The sequence below is a fragment of the Scatophagus argus genome, chromosome 16, assembly GCF_020382885.2.
Source record: "Scatophagus argus isolate fScaArg1 chromosome 16, fScaArg1.pri, whole genome shotgun sequence".
Classification (NCBI taxonomy): Eukaryota; Metazoa; Chordata; class Actinopteri; family Scatophagidae; genus Scatophagus; species Scatophagus argus.
Window position 1 is genome coordinate 17859232 of NC_058508.1, and position 25446 is coordinate 17884677.

At 41.0% G+C, this 25446-nt stretch overlaps 1 protein-coding gene across 2 annotated transcripts in view; it reads left to right on the forward strand.

Annotated features, from left to right (window-relative positions):
- The window catches only part of stat5a (signal transducer and activator of transcription 5a), a 52989-nt gene extending 30681 nt beyond the window's left edge, over positions 1–22308 (forward strand). For both annotated transcript variants that reach the window (XM_046416406.1, XM_046416408.1), the window contains 18 exons: positions 5368–5511; positions 5745–5901; positions 7173–7262; positions 8150–8324; positions 8885–9015; positions 9109–9260; positions 9670–9825; positions 11699–11878; positions 12545–12632; positions 12936–13058; positions 13358–13450; positions 13963–14169; positions 14891–14985; positions 15276–15418; positions 15880–16035; positions 16158–16209; positions 16640–16750; positions 16909–22308. In XM_046416406.1, coding sequence (XP_046272362.1) covers positions 5384–5511; positions 5745–5901; positions 7173–7262; positions 8150–8324; positions 8885–9015; positions 9109–9260; positions 9670–9825; positions 11699–11878; positions 12545–12632; positions 12936–13058; positions 13358–13450; positions 13963–14169; positions 14891–14985; positions 15276–15418; positions 15880–16035; positions 16158–16209; positions 16640–16750; positions 16909–17032 — 2361 coding nt within the window. In that variant the 5' untranslated portion in view covers positions 5368–5383 and the 3' untranslated portion in view covers positions 17033–22308. The remainder of the gene's footprint in view (positions 1–5367; positions 5512–5744; positions 5902–7172; positions 7263–8149; positions 8325–8884; positions 9016–9108; positions 9261–9669; positions 9826–11698; positions 11879–12544; positions 12633–12935; positions 13059–13357; positions 13451–13962; positions 14170–14890; positions 14986–15275; positions 15419–15879; positions 16036–16157; positions 16210–16639; positions 16751–16908) is intronic.
- The last annotated feature ends 3138 nt before the right edge of the window (positions 22309–25446 follow it).

The following is a 25446-nucleotide window of genomic DNA, read 5'->3' on the forward strand; positions in this document are numbered from 1 at the left end:
TGGTTTTACCTCATCAAAGGTGTATGACTTTTTCAGCTCTTGGTATTTCCCTTGGTATTTGCAGCCAATATCATGATCCTTCCTGTTATTCATGTACTTCAGTTGTGTTGTGATTCTGTCTGATCTGTTGTGCTCAATCATTTTGTTACTTTCCTTATCCCCCTTGTGACTTGACATGTGTGTTTGTGGCTGGTGGCTCTACAAGAAAGTCATTTACCTGAAGCACTAAGTTTTGGTGGAGAGTGTGGATGGGACAGTTCCCTGTCTCAGGGCAGATATAGACAGGGTTATCACCAAGCTGTTCTGTGAAAATGTTTATTGCCTTTTGTGTGGTTTTGATTTGCAACGTTATGAAAACTACTACTCGTTTTGGTAGAGGACTGCTTCAAGGTCCTGTTGAGTGTGTGGGTGTGCTAGCACTCACAGGTTGGTTAGGATGCTTGAGGTGCTCAAGGATCTGCTGTTGCTCGCTGTTTCACTCTACTGGGGTGCATGAAGGCATTTGAGGGTCCTTTGAGTTTCCCTTTGCTGGCTTGGATTGTGGAGAACTGTTCTTCTACCTGGAACATTTTATTTATTGGTCTTGGAAAGCGTGAGATCTATGTATACTAGCTCAGGAAACCTAGTAATGTCCTGGCATCATCTACTTTCTATGGAATTTTTTCTTTCAATGCCTGCACTGCCTGTACATCTTTTAGCTCAACCTCAACCTGTCTGCAGATGCCAGCCAGCTAGTATACCTAACTTCCTTGCAAAATGCTTCCCACTTTTCTGCCCTGAACTTAACCCTATGGTGGTGCAGACCTTGGCATGGCACCTCAACAGGATCTGGAGAAACAGAGAACATACAGTAAGGGATGTAAACTTCATTCCTTGGCATGTTGAACATTTCCTGCTTGCTTTTATGGAAGGCTGGCGTGTTTGAGCATATCCTGACTCATTCATATAAATCCCAAGAGGCTGTAAAGGCACTCAGATGCCTAGGCAATGAGGTCTTGGTGGTAGCCTTTGCCCTGGTCTAAGGCGGAAAACCATCTATAGCCTCCAAACGATTCATTCAAGTCCTGTATGTGGGGTAGGGCATGTTTGTTTGACACAGCCTTGCTGTTGAGAAGTCACTTTTTTCCTCACGCACACAAGAGGTACGATATTTGGGAACTGAGACTTAGCTATCAATCCTTTCACTAACAGCTCCTGGATGAAGTCTTTTACTTCCTTGAACAGTTTTTGATTGGAAGAATAAGCCTTCCGAACAGGAATGTTGTCTTTAAACCTGATCGACATCTCTGTGTTGGATTTTTTTTTGGAGAATGATTTCATGTCTTGTGTGATTGTAAATGAGCGTGCAGACAAGCGTCCACCTGCTCTTACAGATCCCTAAGATGTCCTCTGTGATGCTCAGCTGTTCTGTAGTCTCTTCTGGGGATTCATATAAGACAACAGGGCAGATGCGTCACAGCTAGGTTTTACTCTGGACCACAGTTGTGTTGTTTTTCAATCTGGGATGCTCACATCCTTTCCATCCTTTAGCCTCTATAAGGCTGAGACAGAGTAATCTGGCTGACCATCCTGGTCTGTCTGTGGAACGTACATACGGCTTTCCCTGGGTCAAGAAGCTTTTCCAGTTGTTGTGCTGAGTGATTGAATATATATATATTTTATCCAGGACTTATCAATGACTCTTGCTTGTAAGCTAGAATAAGAGTCAAGTGGCACTGTTACTATATAACTTTTGTCAAATTTGACACAAATGTCCACTTGAACTAATTAGAGTTTGGTGGTCAAGCTCACTGTGTCCTCACAAAACACGATTTTGGCCATAACTCAGGACTTCATATGCTAATCATGACAACATTTCACACAGTTGTCTAAGAAGATTATGACATTTTATATCCATAAGGTCAAATTTCAACTTCAGTGTGACATGAAAATGTTCTGCACAACCGCTTTTCTGTCCATTTTTCGACAGCATGAATCAGGAACAAAATGCCGACCTTGAAACTGCTGATTGTATCGATCTTCTACGAAGATGCTAAAGATATGTGTGTGAAGAATCCATGTTTCATAAATTGTAATTTATTCATGTTCTGTACTGCTTCATCGGTCAAGCATGTGAGCACGTACAAGGAACTTGACTCTGTGTCTCGTTTCTCTCACTGATGTTAATCACCAAAACTGTGATGTTAAGCTGATCAGTTCAAAGTAAATACATACAAGAGATAAGTAGGTATAATGAACAAAAGCTAACTTAAATAAACTCACGGAGAGTGGTAACTGTAGCAGGTAGGCCAACAGAAATTTCTAAAGGCGACTGTAAGCCGCGAGTTTTTGTGTGGGTTCACTGCTGTTTGCTAGTCATTAAAGTTGCAGCCATGTTCATCAAAATCTCCATCTGAGTGCTGAGCCGTTGTATTGTCCAATCCACCCGAACACAATGTGTACATGTTGTTTTCTGTTAGCCTGTCTCTGTGAAGCCATCCCTGACTACATTGTCTATCTGTTTGCAGAATCTGCTATATTTGACATCAACGTTTTTGCCCCTAATCTGTCCGATCACTTCAGCTGTTAGTACAAGTGGTAATGCTTGCTGCTGATGCCGTCACAGATAAAATGTGCACATTACTCATTTGAAAATCAACGTTTGAATATGTGCTGTGAATATACCTTAATATGCCTAAAATCTTCCTTTGAACATAAAAATTTTGTTTATAAACAGTCTGCATGTTTACACTACAGATAGCAAAGAAACAGGACGTTTAGTATTGAGTTTGTGAATTTTCACCTCAGTGTTTCATGTAGTGTTTCCCAGCTGATCAAATGTTTACAACCATCTAGGCAACACATAACTGATTAAATAACACATTATTGGTGTTGTCAATCAGGACAGCTCTGACATCTGATCACCATGCCTTAGTGGCAGAGGGTAAAGAGCATGTCCAGCCACTGTGATAACTATTTAACCATAGGCTATACATGACTAGAATCACTTTGTACTAAGTTCTTAAGCTGTCATGCACTATTTTTATGAAATAGGAATTACATTAAATAATACTTATGATTAGTCAGACTAATTTTCATTATGAGATTTTTTTTTTGGTGCATTTTATTGGATCAATAGGATCAATACCTAGAAATTTTCTTTAATTTCGAGAGCGTGGTTGATGTGATTTCAACACACAGTTTACTGAAGCCATCTGTTATTACCTGTATTAGCTCTGTGAGCCTCTCACACAACTACAGACCATGCACTATTGTGGCTGCATGAATGTGGCTCCGTCCTTAAGCCTGTGCTTTAGTCTGAAGTCTCCTGTGGACAAGCAGGAAGGTCAAAGGGTGGAAGTTCAGGACACATTCAGAGCGATATGAGTGCAAGAGCATTAGCTGACAGGATTAGTGTCAATAGACGTAAATACCATAAGGAGTGGAATTGTCTTTGAGCTCATCTCACCTGGACACACTTAGACTGTAGTAGGTGAACGTAGGCATATGGCTTCATCTGTGAGCGGTGATTCGAGCCATGGCACGCAAGCATGCGTGGTGATCGGATGAGGACATATTTTTGTTGTGGCTTTTGAGTTTTTCATTAAATGTATTTATTATCCAACTGGCATTAGATAGTTAACTGAAGGTCATTTGTGCAAGTCACAGGATCCTCTTAAATCTGACGTGGTTTCTTTTTCACAGGGAAGTGGCTTCGTGTTTGTTATGCCAAGTAAACTTACAATTACTGACCGGCTTCTGTTAAAGAGGAAATATGAGTTCAAAATAGGAGCAGCAAAGGAAATCTCTCCAAGTTTAGTAGTAGCAATGTGGAAATGCCCTGTAGGTATTGTGCATGTTGTAAGCAAGAGGGTTGATTAGGAAATGAGCCAGAAAGAGATCAAGTGAAAGAGAAAGAAAAAGATGAAAAGAGACAGAGATACAGCAGATAACTTTCTGGTTTCTGCCTTTTGGGTAAGGCTATATAAGATGTTATTTGCAGGTCTATTTGTATCAATTAATTATGTATTGATACACAAAGGATGCACAGCCTGAAGCTGAACCACTGACACCACAAGCACTTGCCAATACACACACATACACATACATGCACGCACACACACACCACAAATTTCCCGCATACTCATATCGTTCAGTCTTTTACTGACAGTGACTGTGCCATTTTTGAGAAGAGTGAGTGGGTGTGTTAACTGGAAACAAGTAGCATTGACTTAACACAAAAATCCTTTCAACCAAGACACTGCAACACCCATTGTGGATCTGCTGGTTGCTGCTAAAGCCCTCAACATGTTCAGAGTGAAGACACACAACATGTTCAGCCACTGTGGCTTGGAGCTTACTAGAGGGAAACCAGAAACAACTGTAGGTTTCGTTTCACTAGATCTATTCTCTGTGAGCTGGTAGTAATATGTCAGGAAGTTTGGTTCATGTCATTGTGGATTCAGTCAATTTACCATGTGCATTTCCTTGAAAATCCAAATATTGGGGATTTTTTTTTCTCTGCTTTCAACCATGCCTTTTTCACAAAACAATTTTTATTTCTACCTGGCAACTGCTGCCTGAAATGACTCTCGCTGGCAGTTTATAACAGCAGTTGCCATAGCTCCATGAGTTGTTTTGCTCTGAGAGTTTTCGTCGGCTGACTTTAATGAATCCAGCCATTTTGAAACAGATTTTTTCCCCCTGAAATGATATAAATGTACATTACAGCTATACATGATGAAACGGAAGGGCCTCGGCCATGATCTCTCTTCTGTCAGTATGTGAATAGATGAATGTTGGCTTGTGCTGTAAAGCAGTTTGAGTATTATAAGAATAGAAAAGCCATGTAAATACAGTTAATTTTCCATTCAACCCTGTTTGGTTGTTTAGTTTGTTGTCTGTATTTTCAAACAGTAGGTTAACTTTTTAACAAGAGAAAGGGTGAGACTTTTAGTGAAAAGAACGTTTTTTCATGAAATTAGTTACCCCACAGACTAATGTAGTTAGCTAATTATGTGTTCATTGGACTTGGAAGTAATACTTCATTATTAGGTAGTAAACTAATTAACCGAAAATGCTGCTTATGTTAAGCCAGAAACACACTGCTTCAGTGATTCCTCATACTTTTGCTCTTGTATTTTATTGTTTTGTAAAGGCTCAAAAAAGACATCACCCTCCAAACTCTTTTGGTATAAAGTATCGCCCACTGTGGCTCCATGGACATTGCTTTGACGTGAAGAGCTTGTTGCCCAATGTTACTGTATTAACGATCAACTGAAAGTGAAACTTTTCTTATTTCTTCAGATTATGTGACCTTGAATACCTTAGTCTTTCACTTAAGTCCCCTTTCCCCACTGTCTAATTAATGACTAATGTCTTTTTCAGCTTCAGGGTGTTGAAGATGGCAGTGTGGATCCAGGCCCAGCAGCTCCAGGGAGATGCTCTGCACCAGATGCAGTCTCTGTACGGTCAGCACTTTCCCATTGAGGTGCGACATTATCTGTCCCAGTGGATAGAGGGCCAGCTCTGGTGAGTTGCTCTGCAGCACCAACAGTGTAAATGTGTGTGTATGTGCAGTTGTACAGACATGTATGCCAGTTTGTGTTATATGTTTGCCCACGAGGGCTCATTTAGACAGTTACTTTTTTCTTATCCCTTTTTGGGTGCTGTTTTCAACACCTTAGAGTTTGTTTATTAGGCATGCGTTTTAATGCATGTGTTTTTTTTATGTGTCCTGTATGTGTTGTTATGTGTGTTGTTAGGGATGCCATAGACCTGGAGAATCCACAGGAGGAGTTCAAGGCCAAACGCCTGCTGGACAGTCTGATCCAGGAGCTACAGAACAAGGCCGAGCACCAGGTGGGAGAAGACGGCTTCCTACTCAAAATCAAACTGGGACACTACGCCAGTCAGCTCAAGGTAAACCTTTTGGAATATACCTCTCTGATCATAAGAATAGCACTGCATACCTAGGAAAATATACATATGGAACCTGGCATCTTGTATTTTTTTTTTTTTTTTAGCTCAGGTCCCAATATCGATCAAGTTAATAAACGCCAGCAGTTCAAACAGCCTCTCTGATGCTTTAAAGAGAAAGATCAACTGTATGGGAGTTGTAGGTGCAAAGTTTGAGAACACCAAAAACCAGCAACAGTATGGACGGTGTGTCATAACAAAAAATATTGGAGCTTGAAGTGTCTACTCTTCATGCAGTCATACAAAACCAAACTAAGAGAGCATAAAAATTCCACCTGTTTTCATCCAAGGCTCACATTTAAACTCTTTACATTCTGAGAAAATGATAAGCAAGTGTTTGGACAGCACAACTGGTTAACTCGAGAGTTCTTCTCGTCCCCTAAGTTCTTAGAAAAGAGTTAAGACTTAATGTTGAAGGAACAGGTTATAGCCTCCATGAGGAAAACAAGAGGACAGCCCAAGTGAGGGCCTTGGTAGCCAGCCAGCGCCGCTATTTACGATCAAGCTCCCTGTTCACAGATCCGTTCTTCTGTTTGTCTTCTCTTCTCCCTGACACCAGGCAGAAAACCAGGGGGTTGGGAATGGGGCTGGCTGTACAAAATCAAACTGCAATTCCAAATTCCTACCACTCTGTTTTCTCTTCTTTTATTGTCAGTCTACATGTATTGATATGGTTCAGTGTAACATATGAAGTGCATCCTGAATGTCTTACATTACTTTTCTATCACACTAGAGATTCTCTTTCACCAACAAAAGTCAGAATAACAGTGAGCGTGGACGTGAACTGATACTGTTGATGCCCTGTGCTCTTCTTCTCACCGTTGTGTGACATGTGTCCTTGTAAACTCTGCCTGATTTAAACAATTCAGCTTCAGTGTCCTACTTAACACAGTAAACAACCAGAATGTCATCAACTGACTCACAATAGTGTTTTTTCAACAGAAAGTGAAACAGCAAACATTACATCAATGGAAAAATTATTACTGTAACACATTAGCCACTCAAGCATGGTGTGTGTATGCTAATGAGAAAAGTCTCTATATGAAGTGCACCGTGCTTCAGAGATGGGTCTCATTAGCCTTAGCTAATGGGTTTTAGTGTGTTTAGCGAGCTTCCTTGATGCGACTAAATTAGTGAGCTCTGTGTGCAGCGGCCGCTCTGCACGTCAGGGCCAAACAAGCCTTAACAGGACACATGTGCTTCTTGTCTTTCAGAGCACGTATGACCGCTGTCCTCTGGAGTTGGTCCGATGCATCAAGCATATCCTCTATACAGAGCAGAGGCTGGTCAGAGAGGCCACCAATGTGAGTAGGATGCATGCGTGTGATTTGAAATGCATCTGCAAGCTGACACCTGCATGCACAACATCTGCGTATTTGTCTTCACACAGACAGCCCCACTGAAATATAAATTTGCATAGACCAACACCTGTGGCTTCCCTATGTATTATTCATTCGGCACAAACAGAAACTCAACTACATAATAGTGACTGATTCAGTTGCATCATTATGGATGTCATACCTGCAGCCATTCATACCTATTGAATCATGCCGTAAAATGGCCTTCTAAAAGTAAAATTTTTGTATTTCTCAACTGCAATAAGGAAGGAAGTCAGGAATGGAAACCAGACATTTCACAGTTTATTACAAGCACTCAGTTATAAAACCATAAAGCCAGCAGTGCATAAAACATGTGATTCTCAGCAACTCCTGGGGTGAATTGATTTCCATTCACAACATGCCTTTTCTATTAGTGCAATGCATATTTAGACTGATTGAATTTCACCCTGTTTAGTCTGAACCTTTAGGCACAATTGTGCTCTCTTTTGACTGGCCACGCAGCTGACTATGAAAAGCAAATGCATTTCTCGTTCCTTCTCTATTTTCAAGGTTCCCATTAGGCTTGTGGTCACTGGGGATTTTACAGTCAAATAGCAAAATTGCCACACTCAGGGGTCAGTGCATCAAGTCGAGCAACATCTCTGCTTCAACCCCCACAGATGTCCCCGGTAGCTTAGCTCTCACCAGTGGCCGACCATTTCTGTTAACAACTACCATAAACAATCCAATGACAGACAATATACTCTATGCACTATCCAGTGGAAACCCAACCTTACCAATTACTGTTCCCAAACCTGCCATTTCCTCCGTCTCCCTGCGTCTGTCTCTCAATCTCATTTTGTAATTGACAGTCGAGTTCTCCGGTGGGTGGCATGATGGACAGCATGTCTCAGAAATACCAACAAATCAACCAAGCTTTTGAGGAGCTTCGCCTGCTGACTCAGGACACTGAGAATGACCTGCGCAAGCTCCAGCACAACCAGGAGTACTTCATCATCCAGTACCAGGAGAGCCTCCGTATCCAGGGTGAGACCAAAAGACATGCATTGCGTTACTGCTGTTCTAAAGAAATTCTGTTTTTATTTCTTTCCAGATATAATACATTTAAATTTGTCCCAAAACTGGTTCCTGTTTCACTATTTTTCACTGACTGTGAGTCAGTGATAATTGATTTATTTTAAAAAAATCAAGAAATTAATCAATTAATATGCGGCTTTATTGAACTGGCCTGTTCACAGTGTGAAGTTGGGCAGCTGCTCGAATCAAATCAAAAAGGCTTTTAAGGAATGAATCATTTCACTGCAGGTCACCAGTAGATCATCCATGCAAAACAAGCACTAGGAGCTTCCGTAACCCGGCAACCTTTGCATATCTTGTTGCATCATTCAGAAAACAACATGCTCATATGACGACTGCTTTATGCTAGAGGAGGGCCTCTTGAGTAAATCATTATCCCTCTCGGGGGATAATTCACACTGTATATGCACAGGTCAGGGATTTTACCTTCCCTCTCTTTTCTTCCCTTTTTCTCGAACTCATCCCACCCCCTCCCCCATTTGGATGTCAACAACCCCATCCGTTTTCAGCTCAGCTGACCAGCCTGGCCACACTTCCCCCTGCTGACCGACAGCTACGGGAGCCCGCCCTTCTCAGCAAGAGAGCCACTGTGGAGGCATGGCTGACTCGAGAGGCCAACACACTACAGAAATACAGACTGGTAATATCTTCATTTTCACACTTAACACACACACAAATTCCAACAGTTAAAGTAAGACTGCACGGCAACCTCCACTTTTTTGTTTATGTGCAGGACCTGGCAGAGAAGCATCAGAAAACACTGCAGCTGTTGAGGAAGCAGCAGACCATCATTCTGGATGACGAGCTGATCCAGTGGAAGAGACGGCAACAGCTGGCAGGCAACGGGGGCCCGCCGGAGGGAGGCCTGGACATCCTGCAGTCCTGGTGAATTCTGTTCCACCTCCCACCAAGTTCACAGCCACTAGACTGCCTCACAAAGCAAAGGGTCACCGGTTTACAAGCTTTTAATTGACTACTGCTGGGTTTATTTCCAAAGTTTGTAGGCTCCTAATAAGAGAGGCATACACAGGGCGGTCTGACATGTCTTGTTTTCAGGCTTTTGCTCACTTATTTTCAGACTCTCTTTTTCTCTTTTTTGGAGAAAATAAGTCTCACCTCTTCAGTCAGGGATTTCGTACTTGTTTTGAACTATCCTGTTTGAATGTTATGTGATACTTCCAGAGTAAAACCTTCTGCAGTACAGTTTTCTATAATTAGTATATAAACATAATGACCCTTACCATATCTATGTTTAGGTCTAATTCTTACTTGTGACTGTGTGTGTGTGTGTCAGGTGTGAGAAGCTGGCAGAAACTATCTGGCAAAACAGGCAGCAGATTCGGAGGGCAGAGCACCTCAGACAGCAGCTGCCCATCCCCGGTCCCATTGAAGAGCTCCTCAATGAACTCAACAGTACCATCACAGATATCATCTCAGCATTGGTGACCAGGTGTGTGTGTATGTGTGTGTTTAACTATACTTCTAAATGTTGAAGCTTGACTTAAAAAAGCTGATTCAACAGAATACTCTTTCAAAAAGGGTCTGTCTCTGTAGGGATCCTTTCCATCATGTTATCAGACACTTGGAGTAACAGTCTCAGCCTGTGAGTGGCAAAAAGAGCAATTTACATTAAAGCAACTTTGACGATCAAAAAGTTCTGATGTAGTAGATGAAGGCCATGTTGACTGCAGACAGAAAGATACAGTATGAGAGTCATGACTGAATCCAAATGTACCCAGAGGCAAAGGATGGGAAGTTGAATGCAGCAAACATGCAGTGTGCAAGATAATAAAGGAAAACAAGGGCGCATGCAACTTGTTTCAGTACATTATTTAGGCCCAAAGGCGCATCTGCCACGGTCTTTTATCCCTCCAGCATCTCTGAACAGAAAGCAGTCTGAAGTTTTTGACAGCATCCTGTTTCAGGATGTCAAGATTGCCCCTACAGGGACCCACAGCACATTGAGAGACCATGTCTCAGTCACAACGATTTCTGATTGGCCACAAACAAGCCTTGTGTCCAGACAGTAATGTACTTTTATCACGCACAGTACAAACATAGGTTTTGTTTCCTCAGCAACATCCTCTCTGGATTCCTCTGAAGCTTTTGTGTTGATGTGGAAATCAGAAGGTAGAGATAGAAAAATCAAACAATGTAGTGAGAAGAAGCAGTTGTTGTTGACCTTGTGGTCTGACTGAACAGTGATTACTTTCATGACATGTCTTACATGTCTTTTAACTATAGATCGTCTTCACACTGCGCCAGGTTTTAAGACTATCTGGTCCTTAAAAATTAGTACTGACACTTGGAAACTGACTTGTAAAATAAACAGAACAATTTGCAGATTTTTTCAAAAATAAAAGGGTTGGTCTCTTTTGTGCAAATTAGGACCCTTTTGGCTAGCAGTGTGATTGCGTGATTGTGTAAGGGTTAAGGTTATGTAAGTATTGAATATATATATGTATTATATATTTATATGTTGTACATATATTTTATTCAGGGCGACCTGGCAAAAGAGAGCTTTCTCTCAGTGGCCCTTCCCATTCAAATGAATGTTTGAGTGAATGAATGACTTTCTTTCAGTGAGCATGGTTACAATTAAGTTAACTGTCAAAGGCTAATGTTTTTTAATTTGCAGGTCGCCAGAGTTTAGTTCAGTTACTTCAGTTTTATCAGTGTCCTTGACTCCCAAACCTTGAGACAGTGCGTTTATCTGCTCAATTTAGTTTATCTTGAACTGGTACACTTGGTACATTGCCACTTCTAGGTGACAGTTCAACATCAAGGGTATTACAAACTTATCTGTATGTATGTGTATATGGTGTACTTTTTCCTCTTTCCCGCGTGTGACGCCAATCCAACATCAGTCCAGGCCAAGGCAACCTATAGCCATTGTTTTCTCATGTATCTCCTATCTATTTGATTCTCAGGGTAGCCTTGGCTCTCATTCTCCTACACGCCAATAAATCGTCAGAATGCAGTTCTTACAAACCATTGTGGCTTTTAACAGGCACATCTGATGTACTGCATGGTCAAGCTAATGCCAGGAGAACAGACAGACAAAACTTTGCTCTGAAGATTCGCAAGCGGTTGCTTCAGTCCTGTGGTTCTTTAAGACTTTAATTTTTGCATATTTTCGGCTACAGTTTATGAGATGCATGAAGAAATGGGAAAAATAGAGGAGGAAATTAAGTGCGGTAAAGCTTATGGTTTACGCTGCATTATGTGCTACATTATGTGCACTTTAGCTAAAAGAACCACCTAATCCACAGGACTTTGTTCTGTCATTCAATGTAGTTTTCTCTCCTTTTTTGTCTCCACAGCACCTTCATCATTGAGAAACAGCCTCCACAGGTGCTAAAAACCCAAACCAAGTTTGCCGCTACAGTGCGCCTCCTAGTGGGTGGGAAGTTGAACGTGCACATGAACCCTCCGCAGGTCAAAGCAACCATCATTAGTGAACAGCAAGCCAAGGCCCTGCTGAAGAACGAGAACACAAGAAAGTAAGTCCAGTGCTCCATTTATATCATTATGGATTTGAAAAGAGTCAGCATTCTTCTTTTCAGTGTCTCTACTCCCTTTAGTGGGGACACTGCAATGATCTCCCATGGTGCCATTAAGATAAGGAATCCAGATCTCTATTGGGATTACTGGGTCCCAGAATGAGCACTGGTCTAGTGTGTTTCCAGTCCTCAGCACAGAGACATGACTGGAACTTGAACAGTGCCTCAAAGGAATCTATGGTGTGGATGCAGAACCCACATTTAGCCTGTTCCACAGCCTCATCCCACATTCCTCCTGACTAATAGAAACCTTCCAAGACTGTATGTCAGCCATGCAGCCAGTGGTTAAATGGGTGAGCAGTTAAACAGCTCAGCCATCGTCTACTGTTTCTCAACTAAACCGCTTGGTATGGCACCAAACCCGCAGCCCAGAGACATCTGCTTGGTGTGTTCTCAAATAGAGAAGATGGAAATGGCGGTAGTTAATTATATAGAAAGTTAGTTTGAACATCATTTCTACACCCTTTTCTTTACACTCAGTTTCTTCCTGTCAAACGAGCATCATTTAGTTTTAATTTGCTCTGGGAAAGATATAGTTCTCAGCACACAAGTGCGTCACAGAAGACATTACAGTGTATCAATTGACTCTGTGACTGCTCTCTGCAGTGACAGCAGTGGGGAAATTCTCAACAATAACTGTGTGATGGAGTACCACCAGACTACAGGCACACTCAGCGCACACTTCAGGAACATGGTGAGTGCCCCATGAAGTTAAGTAACTACACCAAGTGACATATCTCATCATCGTGTGGGTATTACGGCTCTGTTTGTACTGCAAAAACCCACAGCAACTCAACAGTACTTTGGTCTGCATGTTGTAAGAAATGATCTGTAGAGACCTCCATGGATTATTTACATGTCAGCTCTGTACCATGACAAGTGAATTATACATGCATGTACTGTAAGTGCAATGTGCATTGTCAGCCTAGCTGCATAGACAAAATGTACTATATGTATATCCGGTATTCATCGTTACTACACATCATCTTTCATGTAGTCTTTGAAGAGAATCAAGCGATCAGACAGGCGAGGAGCAGAGTCTGTCACAGAAGAGAAGTTCACAATTCTGTTCGAGTCACAGTTTAGCGTGGGAGGCAACGAGCTTGTCTTTCAAGTGAAGGTAAGAGGGCACAGACACACAAGGTGGAAAAATAGAATACATTTGCCTTGACACACAAACACACTATCCATTCATATTGATACAGTAGTGGGAATATGTTCATCCTTTAGAACTGCACATGCAGTGATGCACAGTGCTTCACAGCCACTAAACCAATCCCACTCATTCACATTCCTTATCTGCGTTTCTCCCTCTGATTCTCCCTTGCTAGTAGGACCATTTAAATACTGTAAAGGTCATATTGTTTTTCAGCTTTTGCAGCATTCTTTGCTCATTCTTTCTCTTCTTTCTCTGTACAGACGCTATCACTTCCTGTAGTGGTGATAGTTCACGGTAGCCAAGACAATAACGCCACAGCAACTGTGCTGTGGGACAATGCTTTTGCAGAGCCGGTGAGTATGTTTGGGGATGATTAAACTCCCTGTTAGCCTTTGTTTTTAAATATTTTTAAATATTTCATTAATCACATAAGACCCTTTGGATGGGCATTTGTGTTCATTTTCTGACATTCAGGCTAAATTAAGCTATTAATTAATATATGACAAGAAATACTAACTGATTTAAACAAAAAACAAATCAGTAGTTCCTGCCCTTCACATGAATGTAAACCCACATGAAAATGTTTTTTTTTTAAATTTAAATACAAGATGACACCATCCCGTAGGGTATTTCTGTACACTGTATTTATTTTTTTTCCATCTGGATCAATTCATGTAAAATGTGCTTCATCCTTGCAGAAGCAATGATGGAGTATAAAAATTGTCCTCCTCCAGAAGTAGCTATTTGTGCACTTGTTCATGTGCTCATGTTTGCACATTTTATCCATGACTGTGTTTTTACATTCCTCTGGCGTTGTGTCGATAAAGCTCATGTAAAGCTCCTGTAAATCCTCTGCTGTCCACAGGGACGGGTGCCTTTCCTCGTGCCAGATAAGGTGCTTTGGCCTCAGTTGTGCGATGCCATCAACATGAAGTACAAGGCTGAGGTGCAGAGTAATCGAGGCCTGTCTGAAGAGAACCTGGTCTTCCTGGCTCAAAAGGCTTTTAGCAGCTCCAGCAACAACCCTGACGACTACCGCAACATGACGATGACTTGGTCACAGTTTAACAGGGTCAGCACCAATCACTTTCCTCGTGATTCTCGTCCTCTGTTTGCTCTTTTATTATTAACACACTACATAAAGAGCAGCCTATTTATCTCTCATTATCAGTTTTAATGTATGGGTTTCTCTCATACACAGAGTGTGTTTTCTCCTCCTTGCAAAGTGGCTACAGGCTATTTTCAGTAAGCCGTTTCAGCCACATGCTCGTTCTTCATGGAATGTTTTACTATTGCTTATTCATACATAGAAAAATTTCGTGCTCCATTTGCAGTGTTCCTATAGCCCTATTCTGTAGTGGACGTGAGTAAGAGCGCCTCATTGGTAGCCACGTCTTCATCTTAATGGGCTTGTTTGTCCACAAAGGAAAAGACTGGAGGCCTCATTTTCTCCCTCAAAGCAGCTGGTCATGGCAGAAAAGGCACTCATATTCACCACACTCCATCAGCCTTGTTATATTACCGCAACATCAAGTTTCATCCACTTCACAGACTGGTGTATAGATACGCACGCATGCACGGTTTTGCACCCCACTTCTTCATTCTTCTCTCACAAACAATATATGTACATACAAGCGCAGATTAAATCATAAACACAGTGTGTATTTCTGGACTGGATGGGCATGAGTGAATGTGAAATCATTTTGAAAGACGTACGTGTATGTTTGCATAAATGTTTGTGTGCTTTTCAAACCAAAAAAATAAACCTTTTTCCTAAAATATTTTGCTTAAAGGAAAGCTTGCCAGGCAGGAACTTCACATTTTGGCAGTGGTTTGACGGTGTGATGGAACTCACAAAAAAGCATCTCAAACCACACTGGAATGATGGGTAAGGAAACTGCAGAGGTTTTTTTTGTCAGATTCAATTTTTGGTGGAAAAGTGTGGGACAAGAGAAAAATAAAAGCACCACTTCTCTTTTATCAAATTGACAGCTGGACTGCATGTTCTGTGAAAGTAAAAATGTTCATATTTAGTTACTCTTGAGAACTCACACATTGGCTCACTTTCATGATTTTCCATGGCAACCTGGGTAGCAGAACCTGCTCTGTCCAATAAACAAAGACATTTTAATTTCTTTCTTTTTAAATATATCTCTCTGTTTTGTTGTTTTTGTTTAGTGCCATACTGGGTTTTGTGAACAAGCAACAGGCTCAGGACATGCTGATGTCCAAACCCAACGGCACTTTTCTTCTGCGCTTTAGTGACTCTGAGATTGGAGGAATTACAATTGCCTGGGTTGCAGAAAATCCTAACAAAGCAGGTATGACTTGTACATGCGTGTTACGATGAGAGTTTGCTCTTTGCATTTGTCTGTGGTGTGACACTCATGTGTCAATTAGATTTTCTCTCCAAGTGTAAATAAGCTGTTTGCTGACAAGTTTGCTATATCTCCTTAAAAAGTGATGACAAGTCAGTGCTTTATCCAGAACTTGTACTTGTTTCTGCAAGAGGCCAACAAGAGGCCAATGAGTCAGTTACTGTAAGTGAAAAGGCAACCATTTGGAGATTTAAGTCAGAACAGTGTTGGCACCTTGTGAGATAACTGCAACTTTTGCCATCAGAAGTAGCACATTGTGTGAGGACTATAACTTGCTGGCTCGCAGAGTGAGTTTAGTAGAGGTTTTGGATTATTCACTGTAATAATGCTGGAAATGATCTGGAGAATAACTGACTGTTAACTGGTTCAGCTGATAGTGTGGTATGGGTGCCATGTTTTTCCAGGTGAGAGAATGGTTTGGAACCTCATGCCCTACACAACCAAAGACTTCTCCATTCGCTCTCTGGCTGACCGCATCAGCGATCTCAATCATCTCCTGTTCCTCTACCCTGACAGACCCAAAGATGAGGTTTTCTCCAAATATTACACCCCACCACTCTGTAAGCAATCCTTTGTTAGCACAGGCTGCCATTACTTTCAAATTCAATAAGACTGTTTCGAAGTCTGGATCGCTGTGTTACGACTGCACTGAGCTGTCTCTTTCCTTGTGCTTGTTTTAAAGCTAAAGCAGTAGATGGCTATGTGAAACCACAAATCAAGCAAGTGGTGCCCGAGTAAGTATCAAGTTTCCTGTTTGCCTTTCCTCCTGCTCTTTCAGTCCTGCTCTGTCTTCTCTTTCTTTTCTCCCTGCCATCCACCCACCAGTTTTTCCTCTGTGGCAACATTTAGAGTTAATCACTAAATATCAGACGTTGAATTCAGATCAGCTATTAGTTAGCTGCCAGACTTGGAGGAGGCCAATTAAGGATAGCTAGGGTTCCTGAGCGAGCTTTTCTTCCACTCATCATTAGAGTTAGGCTTGTTAGTTAGCAGGCCCCGTTCCCTCATGTCCACGATTGGTTCACCCGCAATACACAGAATGGCCTAATGATGCAGCGAGGCCTGGAAAACACGCTGAGGATAGTTGCTTAGGCAACTGCTGAACATAGACTCATAGGCTTTTATCTTGAGTTTGTGTGTGTGCGTGTGTGTGCATCTGTACAGGTTTACTACAACCAACCCAGACCCAGCGAGCGGGAACCCACCCTATATGGATCACGGCGCCTCCCCAGCACCTGTCAATCACACTCACAGCTACGGCATGTACCCACCTATGTGAGTCCACAAGTCCTTTAAGCATATGTGCGGTTCTGTATGAGTGTGCGTTTTCATTTTATGTCAGTAAAGACTGTTGCTAAAGAGTGTTCTTGTTTTGGTGATGTGCTGCTGGCTTGTCTGAGTGTGGTTTGGCTCCACTCTGTGTCCTGTGGTAGGAGTGACTCTATGTTGGACGCCGACGGAGACTTCGACCTGGACGACACCATGGACGTGGCGAGGCACGTAGAGGAGCTCCTGCGGCGGCCTGTAGAGAGCCAGTGGGGTGGCCAACAGTCCTGACCCTTGATCTTTTAACCTGTGGCAACACCAAACAAATCCCCGCGTCCCAACTTGGCCCACTCGCATTGACATTTCTCATGGTTTAATTCCATTCATTTCTCTTTTTTTCAGATAGCTATAATGTGAAATGTTAATGGTTGTGATTTTTTTTCTTTTCGGCATGAGAGCATGCATGTCAGTGACTTCTCTTTTAGTTTTATTTGTGTCCATAAGTGTTTGTAAAACAGACTAGGTATAATGCAAAACCTACACTGTTACAGTATCGTGAAAAAGAAAAAGAAACGATAACGTTCATTCACATTGTGCATGCGTCTCTGATTGATTTTGAACAGATTTTAAAAATATGCTACTGTATGAAGTCATTTTAAAAGTTGAATGTTCTTGTTTTGTTATATTTTCTTGTAAATGCGTTATGAGCATTTTGATATTGAACTTGCCCTTTGTCAAAAAAAAGAAAAGAAAATTAAGTTCTTGTTTATGAAGAGTTTTTGCTCTTGCTCTTAACATCATTATCTGATTAATTGCTCTGCAGAGTTACAGTCAGTTTTTCAAATCCACTACTACACTAACCTAAAGGCACTCTCTATGCTCTCTGTAACTGACAGCACACACACTCGTATCAGCTCACGGTACACATGCGCAAGTGTACAATGTATTTGTTCTGATTTCTTCACCAGCCGAAACCTAGGACGGGGGTTTATGCACTTCCCTCCCTCTCACAGGGCTATTTGTCTTCTGTTTGTACACAGAAATGCAAATCTAAGCATTTACCCAGCGCTGCCTGCTTGTCCTCTCAGGTGTCTCTGGTCCCCTCATCAACGCTACCTCGCATTATTCTACTGACAGTTGTTGTTACTTTTGGTTCTTTAGTTGTCTGTGCACCACCTTCACACCAGCAGGTACGCTTGTTTGTTTTTTGTTTGTTTGTTTTTCCCTTGTAATATTGTGTTGATATTTGTGAACAAGATCCTAACTCTGCTGCCTGATTTTTTTTTTTTTTATTATTATTAATATTTTTTTTTGGCTTGAAACCACTGATGAAGACTAGATCTATGAAGTGTCACATGTATGGTTGGTATGCTTGAATAATCCCTTCTGAGTTCTCTGGCCCTCCGTCCACTTGTACCTGTGTCATGATACGTGGGCAGAACTGGGGAGTCTTGATAGATCGATAGGACCGGCTTTGGTTGCTTGCACAGACTGTTCAGCTGCTGGGCTACGTATAGAACTCAAGTATGTCGTGTCATGTCATCTCTGGCTTGTGTTTTTTGACAAGATTGGTTTTCACTTTGCGTCCCCTTTTTGCTACACACATAAAAGATAACAAATTCATTAGTCCGAAAGGAAAAGTGCAGACTATCCCATTCCCTCCTCTGGCACACGCAGACACACAATGCTGAATAGAAATAAATATGTCGTTGACAAAAGCCTTGCACCTCAGGAATGAATCGCTTTGCTTAGCTGATGTATAAGCCAAATAGAAAATGATCTATGTATACAGAATATATGAATTTATTTTCTCTATCATAATTCTATTTTATTATCGTTTCTCTGGCACTCCCCTATTGAATGTAAGCCCTTTGCATGACCTTATTGAGGATTTATGTACAAATGCCTCCTCAGTCTGAGCAGAAGGTTCAAGTCTCGTGTCACCAGAAGTCCCAGCTGAAAAAAAGGACACAGAGCAACTGGAAATCAGAAGAATCTATGATGTACTTTTGTGTTTGTCCGATAGACATTGCAGTATTTTTTTCATCTCTTTTTCAAAAAGATTTTTGTATCTTGCTTTCTTTTTTGTTTTTGAAATCTCTTAACTACATGGGCAGTCTTGTGCTATTATCCCTCATTACCATTATTCTCATCATTTAAAAGGCTTTGTTCCACTGTAGACTGTGTATTTTTTGATGATGTAGATGGCGCTGTGTGCTGTTCAATGTTTGTACCATGTTTGTGGTTTGGGTTTATCACTTGGACGTTTTCCGAGAGAAACAGCTGTTGAGTTGAAAAGAAGAAAATAAAGTTTTATAAATAATTGTAACTCAGCCTGTAGAGGTACAGAAGATTTTGACGTTACTGAAAAATACATGCTTTTTCACGTGTGTTGTCAAAATTGATTGATTGATTGATTGATTTAATCCCCAGGCAGCAGAGTCAAAGATGTGGCACCGCAGAGGCTCATCAGGATTCAACAGCTGGAGAGTAAAAGTACTGTGTTTAAGTGAATCATATGTAGTATATGAGGGAGTCCAGACAATTAAACAGTAATTGTTTAGGCTCTAATGTACAGCTGTCCAAGAGCTGCCTTAGACAGTTGCATCATTCATTAATACACTGCAGCATGTGAAAGGAAAAAAGTTTGATGAAAGTTTTTAATTACATGAAAAATGTTTCATGATGTAAAAAAACAAATGCACCTGCTGACTATTTTTAAGAGGCTTCTGGGATGATAAAAAAAGAAGAAAAAAAACAGGCAGAAGAAATGTTTCTTTTATGGGTATCTCGGATGAGAAAGTGGTTCATTCGCTCATCTCACAGAGAACCCTTCATCTCATGCCCTGAGGACATTCCCAATGACACTTGACATGAGATTAAAATGTTAATAGCTCTACCTTAAAGGAACATACCGTTTTTATCATTTGTCCCCATCACAAATGTTCTGAATAAGCTGTATTCTGCCATCTGGTGGATATAAGAAACATAACAGATTTTGTCTCAATGTGTGTGTGTGTGTGTGTGTGTGAATGTGTGCAAGAGAGCTGTTAACTTAAATGTCAATTACCTGCCTGGCGCCATGCCTGGGAAAGGTAAGATAAGAAAATCTAATTTGCATGACATTTTATTAACAGTTTGTAATTTAACAAATTCATTGGCTTCTTCCTCAAAGCAAAAAACTAATTATTATAGTTGATTAATGTTGGTGAAGGCACTGCATGCCGGTTTTTTGTTGTTTTTCTTATGATCTCTGCATTATCCACAGGCAACTATGCCCCAGTTCTGGAAATGTGTGGGGGTCAGTGATTGTAATCCAGTGAAAAGAGCTCCTAGAGGTCACTGGTGGGTTGTTGCTTGGATACTAACGCTACATTCATGAGGTGGGCTTTGAAGCAGATGTCTGGCACAAGCACTTTGGTTTACATATGAAGTGATAAATGAAACTGAAGGTTTTCCTCCAGAAGTGGGTCTTAAAATAATGTTTTCCATAGGTAATGGATTTGGAGTGTGCTTCTATCAAAACTTGCGTGATTGGCTGTACCATAATAAAATACAGTATTGTTGAAGCAGGTTTTTGATGTAAGTATAATAATTCATATTATGACAGAATGACTGCTATATATAATACTATAATGAGTGAAAAACATAAAACGCTGATAACAAATTCTGATATAAACTATGTGTTTTAACACCAGGGAATTGTAATTCTGAGAACCACTGAAGAAAAGAGATAAAAAGTTTTGACTACAAGCTCCTTGTGATGAAAATGGCAGCTTTTTATTTTCTTAAATCAATGCCAAGGAGATGTGTAGAGGTGTTTTCTTTAGAAGTTGAAAGAGACTAAACAAGTGGAGTGTGTGCTGCCTTCTACTCTACTACACCTTCCATGGCAATATCCGTTTTTTGATTTGAGTTTCAATTTTCAGAATTTTGGTGAATTGCATTTTCTTTACCTTTATAGGTTGTGTTTATGAACGTGTTACCCTTGCCTGTATTGAATAGTCAAGGCTTTGGTCTAGTTTGTTAAACGATTAATTTCTCAGTGTCTGTACACTCTTAGTTAATCTAAGTTTACTTTGAGTTTGGTTATTTCTGTGGATTTTGGGATGTTTTTACCAGTGTTCACAGTTTTTCTTATAGTCTTGCTTTGTCAGGTTGCTATTCACACATATGGATCAAATTTAAGGGGACAGCTGACCCCGACATCAAAAATACATACATACCTTACCTCTTACCTGTAGTGCTAATTATCCATCGCGATTGTTTGGTGTGACTTGCTGGCTTTCAGAGATATCGGTTTTAGAGATGTTAGGCTTCTTTTGAATACAATGGAACTACGTCTGTGGATTTTCTTAAATAGCTTGGTCAAGATGTAGGGAAGAGTTTTTCACATGTGCAATTACGTCAGTCACGATATTGTTGTATTAGACAATTGTCTTTAAATATTTTTTTCTGGTCAAATTAAGTCTTTGGTATTATGTTTGAGAGCAAGTTGTAAAATAAATCTACCACACATAGATGTGGCGAGCCCAATATCTGATGGAATATTTAATCAGTTTAGCAGGTATTCAATATATTCAAGCTCATTTAAGCCATGTCACCACCAGGTGTCAGTAAAGTCCTCAGGGTCACACAGGCAGGCATGCACTGAAATCACAGTTCTGACTTACACTAAAATTGTTCTGTAATTAAGTTAGAGAAGTATGCTCAAACGAATTCAGATATATATAGAATTTTTTTAAAAGGATTAAATAGAATTCACAAATTGATATTAATTGACATTCACTAAACAGGTAATTGAAAGGTGGAATTTTTTTAAAAAAAGGGGCAGCATCACATGCTAACAGGACATGGGTTTTCACACACTTTGTCATCATTGGTTCTGCACCTGAGATACACGTGCTCGGTCGTTGACCTGCTGTCTTTGCACGGTTTATTTTTCGTCTTAAGTCGCTGTACCGAGTAAATACTCTATCAAGTTAATTTTGAATTATATGTAAAATCAGCAATTCAAAATATAGGCCTTTTTACAGCTGAACCGTTGTAAACAAATTTTCCACAGCATAACAAATCAGATCCTGTTTCTGCCGCGTGTTTAGTCCTTGCATTATGTAAAAGACTTTTCAGTTCATTTCAATAGCAGATTAAACTGTTAAAGCTACAACTTGTGAGAAAGCTTTAATGCATGGTTTCTGTTCCTTTTGGTCTGATGATCACATGGGCAGGGACAGGAAGTGCGCTGGAAAAGCTCAGGAAGGCACACCCTCTGCTCCCTGACTGCGAGCAGCAGCAGGAGCTTCCTCTATAGGTGTCATCATTCAAGTCTGTGAATCACACACTATTCTCTTGTCTGTGAGAAGCACACTCTCAACAGTCTGAGACTCACTCGTACTGTTCTTGTGGTTTTATTTTTGTCTGTGTCTTCCCCTGAGGTTAGAAAAAGATAACCGAAAACAGACACTGTAGATACTGTAAATGAGAAATAAAGGTGTGTTCAAACAAACTGACAGACATGTTGCTGTCTATAAAAAAATCTCATGTGGTAATAAATCCTGACCATTTGACCTGGTGACCCTCTCTTCTTTTCCCTTGTTGCCTGCTGGGATTATAAAACTTGATCAATAGCCCGCTGTCATCGATACGATGCCTGTTAGAAGCCTGTGGATATGGTGATGGAGATCCATTGTTCTGAAAGCTACTGCAGCAGGAGGGAGTGGTGCCTCACTCTGTATAGCCATGGCTGACATCCTGCCACAGGAAACTAAAACAAACCTCAGAGGAAAACAACAAGGGTGTTATTTTACAACTCTGATTCAAAAGTTGAGACATAAATAAAAACAAATATGATCATTTTGCAAATCCTTTTTGACTATACTGATTTTTGTAAATATACCTTTATTCTGAATTTAATACCAGCAACCCTTTTTGAACAAGCTGGGATGGGAGCAACAAAAGACTAGGAATGTTGTGGACACGTTCATTGGTAACAGGTGATACTATCATAATTGAGTCGTGTTGAAAAGGGCATCCTCTAAAGACCCAGTCGTTCACAAGAAAGGCTGAGGTTCACACATGATGTTCCAACCTTTCTGGAATCATGGTTGTAGAATTACTTTGCCCTTTCAGTGTTCAGACATGACATGACAAGACAGCTTTGTGGCTATTACAGCTTCCACTCTTCTGTGAAGGCTTTCCACAAGATGTTGGAGTGTTTCTGTGGGGATTTTCGGTCATTCATGCAGTAGAACATTTGTGAGGCCAGACACTGATGTTGGACCAAAAGGCCTGGCTCACAATCTCTGTTCCAGTTCATCCCAAAGGTGTTGGATGGGGTTGAGGTCAGGGCTCTGTGTGGGCCAGTCAAGTTCTTCCACACCAAACTCATCCAACCATGTCTTTATGGAGCTTTGCTTTGTGCACTGGGGCACAGTCATGCTGGAATAGAAAAGGGCCTTCAACAAACTGTTGCCACAGTGGCAAGGCCACAGGGGTTGGCTTAGCCCAGCCCCTGATAAACAGCCCAATAAAGAGGTGTGTCTGGGTACTTTTGTCTATATAGTGTATTTCACTTTCTCGCTTTCTGTTTAATATTAGCTCTTTACCTTCAGACTGTTTTGCTCTTTGCCACCAGTCCAGATCTTGTCATCTGATCATCAGACCCTGGTGCTTTCACTGAATAATATAGTCCTTTATGGCACACTGAGCATTTAGTATTAAATGATAGATCAGTGAGAGGCCCCTTTACCAAGACTGACTGCGGTCACATCTCATGGACTCATGTGAACTGCTCTGATCCCCACTTGGTTTAAATCAGCATGAAGCTGATGTTTGAGTTTGTGATGACTGGTCGTCAGAAGCCTTTTCACATTAAAGTGAGACAGTCGGGCCAGGCAAGGAGGCTTTTAAAAGCAGAACCTTTGCTAAATTATTTCTGAGAATGCATAATACATGATCCTGAAAGATCACAAGGGAAGTGTGGTGGGGCATGGGCGGTTGGGGGTAGTGAGAGCAACTGAGGAAAAGACGTGAGCGTGAAGTTTTTCCAACCTCCTCTTCCTCATCGTTTCATTCATTTCTGCCTCTCCTTGCTGCACTCATCCTTGAGAGGTAGCCGTAGTCCGACAGTCTACATGTTTGTAAATCATTATAGGACTAAATGTGATTCAAGAGGCTGTGTTTTGGTCATAGATTAAGCCACTTATCGCCACCAAGATCTGTGAAAATATCTGCGGACTAACATGATCAAATAAGACCCTTAACTTCTCCAGACTGTCCCGCTCTCTGACAAAACACATCTGATGAATACATACACACCGTATACAGCAATCCATTGTATCATGTGGGTGTTGCTATTTACCAGAAAGAATATCCCCATTCTTTGCAGCATTTACATGACGGATAACAGTCTGATTCAAGCCCGTTCATGATGTAAATGCTTTGCTTTTTAAAGAGATGCTGAGCTCACGCCCTCGGCTGCACATGACTCCCTCCATACAAATAGGCTGTGATTTGATTTGCCTGAGTTAGAAATGGGGGTTGCATTATCCCAGCACTCTGGCCATGTCTCATCTGATGATGTGAGTTGGTCTGATGTTGAATATTATATCTGCCATCATTGTAGTTTGTTTTCCCCTGTTTCACATACCAACCCCCCCCCCCCCCCAAAAAAAAAAAACAAAACAAAAAGAACACCCAGCATCTGCTGACACCCCTAAACAAACCACAAGGCTGGACTCCCTGTTACAAAACCTTTCCAGTTCATTCTGAATGCCATTGCAAATGAATGGAACTAATATTTACAGTCTCCACTTCAGTATTTCCTCCGACTGATTGACTTCAAATCAATACCTAAGAAGAGGGGAGGTGGGTGGAGGAACATCATTCTTACATCTTTGATGAAGAATGATGCAGTTTGCAGTTGTGTGTGTGTACTTATGTGTTCTGTATAAGTCATTGCATTTCTCCCTCAGCCTCTTGTGTGTATGGAAACAGTAGGAACAAAACACATTAATTGTAACCCTTCCACACAGGTGGTTCATAGTCAAAGAGAGGCTTTAGTGTTGTTTGGTGCTGTTATTATTTGTTTCTTTTATGCTCATTTAGTTGTAGATCTTGTCACAGAAGAACTATTTACGCCCATATCTCAAAGATCAAGGTATTGGACTGTTTATTGTAGGTCTGATTCACATCATTGCAGCTACAAACAACAAGTAAATGATGAAAATGTTTCAGTAAGTCTCTTTGTTGTCCTGCATTACAACAAATTGCCTTGATGGAACAAGACACACTGTGTCCTTATTATAACTCACCTGAAGCCAGGTTCAAGTCAAGTTCATTTATAGGTTAATATCACAAATCACATGTTTTCCTACAAGGTTTTATAATCTGCACAGGACAGACCACATCAAATCAATAAGATCCCCTTTTAAAGAGAATGTTCCATAACCTGAAAGACCATTCAAAAATACAGAATTATCTGGTCCTCTCAACCATTTGACTGAACCAAATTAATATGAAGAAAGTATATGTAGGTTGTTGAGCAACTACATGTGCTGCCAAACAGACAGAGCCACAGTATGTCCTCTTCCCCATGGAGACATAAAAAGAGGACAGACCTCACAAACACACAAGGGGCAGAGCTCAAGAACACCATTCACACAAAGGAGAGAGAAACAGGGACGACATGTACGCAAGGGACAAGA